Raw genomic sequence first — 5157 nt, forward strand, 5'->3', positions numbered from 1 at the left:
GTTGAATATCATGCACTAATTTCACTCGATCAAGTTATTTTTATTTCAAAAAAGCTACAAAGGCATTGAAAATACTGCTGATACTTCGATCTTGATGAATAAGGAGCGTGGCTCTGTCAACACTGAATCGTAAAAACTTCTCAACCTGGTGACATTCATCAGCGACCGCAATTTCAACGCACTTACTTATTCCCGTTTACAGACGCTAGTTAGTAACTAAAGGCTATTTTTACGTATACAGGATCGTTGCAATTCTATGTCTATTATTCTACATATAACTTTTTTAATTAAGTGCCATTCAGTTTTAATTAAATTTTAATCCTTATAACTTTACTAAACTCTCGTTGACTATGCTTAACTTTTTTTCTGTTAAGGTATATCAAAATTTCCTTCCTCACTTCAACCTGGCCCTGTACAGACTTCCTTAACTCGTTTATCTCAGTGACGTTTCCAAAAAAGCTAACTGCATACTAAGTAAGTTCAGATTTCAATGCAAGGCATGTCCATGCGAACTAAATCTTCGGTGTAGTCTTGCAAACATCACCCTAACAACCCCAAAGAAAATCTAGAAAAGAAACCAAGAAAAAAGTAAACAGAAAACTATTGACTTAGCTCGGGTCTGAATATAGTAAGTGCGACAAGGACGCACTCGCCTCTGCTATTAAGTACTTCTGATAACGTCTTTGCCTAGTCCCTCCACAGGCATTTCGGCGACAAGCCTTTAAAATTTCTTTGTGTTCATATCATTTGTGTACACAAATTGAGAGGGTGTGTATCGGTATGTACTAACTACAATAGTGGACTAACCTTAAGTCCTTGGGATAGTCACAAAATATTCGTAATGACATATAATTCCTAAACTTCGTCTTGGAGCAGTCCTACAGTTTTAGAAATATGTCTTTCAGCGCCCCCCTTCTTACCCTAAACAATGCTGAATTGCCAGGAAAAGTTTTAATGCACAGGTTCAACGTTTATCGGTTAGGGATAAGGCTTGTTTAGCTTAACGCCACAAACGCAAATTTATCCGGAGACATTTGTCCACGTTTAAAACACTTTAACCGAATTGGCGTGGTAAGGAAACATAACATTGCTGGTTTCTAATGTAAGACTTGTTTGTTGAGTACAATGTTTTCAAGTTTAACCATGAATTGTATAGACGTGTGATTTACAACTGATCAAGAAACAGTCTTTCCTTTGCGAGTTTTCTCGAGGAAAGTTATCCGCGGGCGGCAATGGCAAAATCTTTACTCCAGTACTGATATTTCTCTTGTTCATGGTTATAAGCGTTCGAAACAAGGATACTTTGGAGAGACTGGTCATATCTGTGGCACCCCCCAAATCTGTCTCGAGGAAAATTAAACCCACAAAATAATGTTGAACCGGGCGGTGCGATACAGTCGTTTTTCAGGGCGCAAATCACAACCCATTTCATTATATGCCTTTGTACTTCATCCTTGTTTATGTAAACCACTGCACCGCCCTGAAGCATGTCCTTAACTGCGCCTTCTTTTATCATCGGAAAGTATTCAAGCATGCCCGGATGAGTTGCGGTTATAATGGAGTGGCCGGTTGAGACGAGATAAAACACTGCGCCTGTATTGTGACGGGACATAAGTTCTATTACATTGTTGGTTAGGTTTCCTAAGAATTTGATAGATGAATCAAAATACATTGTTCCGTCAAATTCAGAAAGCATTTCTTGGATTATCAGCGGTTTCCATGCGTAATTGTTTAGGTTACGAACGTGTTCAGGGTACCCATTATAGTCGAATTTTCTGTACACTAGGTCAGGCATGTTTTTAACTTCTTTGAGCTGCTCATCGCTTAGTCCAAGATCGTAGAAAAAACATTTCTTTCCCGGGAAATGCTTTCTAAAATCTTCTATGTGAGGTTTGAATTCGCCGTAGTGGTTACTCGAACACGCGGTCACAGGAGCCACGATATCAAAAAATGGCGTATTGGCATCAATGGACTCGATTGGCTTTCGCTTGAATGTTTGATCCCCAAGAACTCTTCTTACTACGGCTACAATCAGGGACAAAAGTAGTTGACACACTTGTTTAAAACGGGTGCTTTTAGCAAACATTTAATTCATCTATTATTTCATTCTTTTTAAACGCCGTAAATCCCCTCACCCCCCGAATCAATGTTGTCTGAAGTAAAAAAAAGACTTGAGGGTCCAAAATTCAACATTGATTTTGGGGGGGAAGGGGTTGGGGTAGACAGGGGAATGGGATAAGTATATCCACTATGCAAAAAGGGGCCATTTTACGGAAGTGTGCCAACACTTTTGTCCCTCATTGTCTGAATGCAAAATTGTGCTACTGCACACAAGTTGAGCCGTGCATGACACTGATTTTAACTGAAATTAAAGAAATCAAAGACATAATTATGTTATTGGTGGTGGGGATGACATTGACTTATTCACGACCGAATTATAGGGCCAATTGGAATTACGTGATGACGTAATAAAAGGGCTGCGATATCCAGAATTAACGTCGATATGGTTTACAAGCTAAAAACTAACGCTGAAACTCGCGCACATGTACAACTTTTGATGAATTTCAAGGGTACGCGTACTGAAAATGTTTTTAATAAAGTGAATATTTCTCGTTCTTCACTTTATCCGATGGTTAAGGCGCAAACAATCACGGGTAGGGTAAGGATTGACACGTAGTGGGGATAGTCACTGGCCGGCCACGGAAATATGGAGCGTTAGTGCGGAGCGGCCGTCACTGCGTTCAATATCGAAACTACGGAAAAGTGAAGGTAAATTCATGGCCAATTCAATAAAAAACTAAGGACAGCGTAGCAAACATTGCAAGTGTCCACGAAAACAATTACTTTCAATCCCACCTCGTGACACCATGAGTGACATGATAACGCAACGCAAATAGCGTGACATGAGCGCATATGTCTGTGCATTTGGACTGTATTTCTCAAGCGAAACCCTGTGTTTTTGTCTATTGTCGGCAGAGAAAATGAAAAGAGAGCTTTGAAACGTGAACTGGTATTTGACTCTCAAAGAAAACGACAGCTCAAACTGAGGAAAACACTGCTTCCTTCGTGTTACAACGGTTAACCACGTTTCGGAAAACGAAAAGTATAATGAGTCTGTTATGACCTCTTAATGTCCATATGTATTCTCGTGGTTAACCGTTGAAACTCCTTATTTGCACCACATCGCTGGAATTTTTCTTGCCAAGAATACGTATTGCGAAGTACTTTCTACATAGCGGAATCTTCTTTTGCCTTTCGTGAGGAATTAGCGCATAAAAAAGGAAAATTTTCCAGCGCACGGCCGTCATTGATCACATGTTATCCCGCTTTCCTTGTCATCAAGTGAACTTCTGGGCAAAAGTAATTGCTGTTTTGGCGATGACGCAAACTGGTGTGTCTATCTTGAAAACAATTTCTTTGGTATTCTGTGATTTACGAGCTGGGAAATGAAATAGTTGTCCATCCAACATCAATAAAAAAATTATGCCACTGAATAAATGGCAGGCAGTCATCTAAAATCATTACAAAAGTACATTCCAAAACCTGGTCTAACCTGTTCGACGCCTACCTACGCTAAAGGTTTGGATCACTTAGGTTTGAAAAGGTCTCCAAAAAAACACACATCTATATATAGGACATAGCACAAACGGCTGGCCCATCATTTATGAGGTTCATAACCTGTATATTGTTCACGTCCTTTCACTAATGGCACAAGTCAATGTCAAAAATAATGCATGTCCCCTCAGTTACTCTGCAGTACTTCATTCGCTTAAGTTAATCATTTACCAGAACAATTTCCATTGCACCTTAGTGTTTCCATCCTTTTTCCACTATTGATAATACTTGTGAAAACATTACATCCGCTGCAACGGCATTGATCATAACACAAATGATTTCCTCTCGACCCCACAGGGTATCAGGAACGCGCGCGGAAGTACAAGATTAAGTGATGACATACGCTTCGTACATTTTACTCTACGTATACTACAAATCAGGACGAAACTTTACAAATTGTTGTTTCTAAAAAAAACAATTTGGCCCATAGAGTAACGTCATCGCACAAAAATTCAGCAGCGTCAAAAATCTAGCCGGAAAACACAGATACATATTTCAGACAATCAGGGACAAAAGTAGTTGACACACTTGTTTAAAACGGGTGCCTTTAGCAAACATTTAATTCATCTATTATTTCATTCTTTTTAAACGCCGTAAATCCCCTCACCCCCCGAATCAATGTTGTCTGAAGTAAAAAAAAGACTTGAGGGTCCAAAATTCAACATTGATTTTGGGGGGGAAGGGGTTGGGGTAGACAGGGGAATGGGATAAGTATATCCACTATGCAAAAAGGGGCCATTTTACGGAAGTGTGCCAACACTTTTGTCCCTCATTGTAGAGTTGAATTATCAAAGTTGAACTCTTTTCCAATTATGGAAGAGTTAAGTCTAGAAACATAATGGCCGATTTGGAAACGTTCATCACCAGCAATTTCCGTAGTTACAATGTCTTTAGTGCTGGTAGCAACACTTTGCGTGGCGTCCACAGTCTTTGCTCCACCATGATTTTCACCGGCCTGAAGTTTGGATGAATAAGGAGTTGTGTAGCGTGACTTGAATATAAAGTAACCAAGGGATGAACCAATCAAGATGGCAAGAAGCCAAACGTACCTCCTTCTTAAGTACATTCCAGCTTGAGTAAGGCTTTAAGGAAGACTTTTATCTACAAGATATAAATGATAATGATAATGAATGAATTTGTATAGCGCTAAAACTATAGAAGTATATTCAAATGAATTTAATGATAATGAATTTGTATAGCGCTAAAACTATAGAAGAATATTCAAAAGCGCTTTACATTAAGTTAAAATTAATGAATAAATAATAAATAAAAAATTTAAAAATCCCTAAAAGCTATAATAACAATGATATGTCATGCCATGGTAAAATCTAAAAAAATGAAATTGGAAAATTCCAAACTAAATTAAAATTAAACATAAGAACTTTTCCAACAAATTAAAAGCTTTCTTAAAAAGAAATAATTTAAGTTGCTTTTTAAAAATGGCGAGGCTGCTACTCGTTCTTATAGTTAATTGCAGCGAGTTCCATAAAACAGGTGCAGCATGAGCAAAGGCCCGATCCCCAAGTGTAGAGCAGTTGACTT

At 38.6% G+C, this 5157-nt stretch overlaps 1 protein-coding gene across 1 annotated transcript; it reads right to left on the reverse strand.

Annotated features, from left to right (window-relative positions):
• Positions 1-1216: 1216 nt before the first annotated feature.
• LOC140938031 (uncharacterized) lies at positions 1217-4681 on the reverse strand. Its single transcript, XM_073387579.1, has 2 exons — positions 4480-4681; positions 1217-2025 (listed from the first exon to the last, which is right to left on the reverse strand). Exons 1-2 carry the CDS (start codon positions 4679-4681, stop codon positions 1217-1219), a joined length of 1011 nt encoding a protein of 336 aa, XP_073243680.1.
• Between the last annotated feature and the right edge of the window lie 476 nt (positions 4682-5157).

The sequence above is a fragment of the Porites lutea genome, chromosome 5 (genome assembly GCF_958299795.1).
Source record: "Porites lutea chromosome 5, jaPorLute2.1, whole genome shotgun sequence".
Classification (NCBI taxonomy): domain Eukaryota; kingdom Metazoa; phylum Cnidaria; class Anthozoa; order Scleractinia; family Poritidae; genus Porites; species Porites lutea.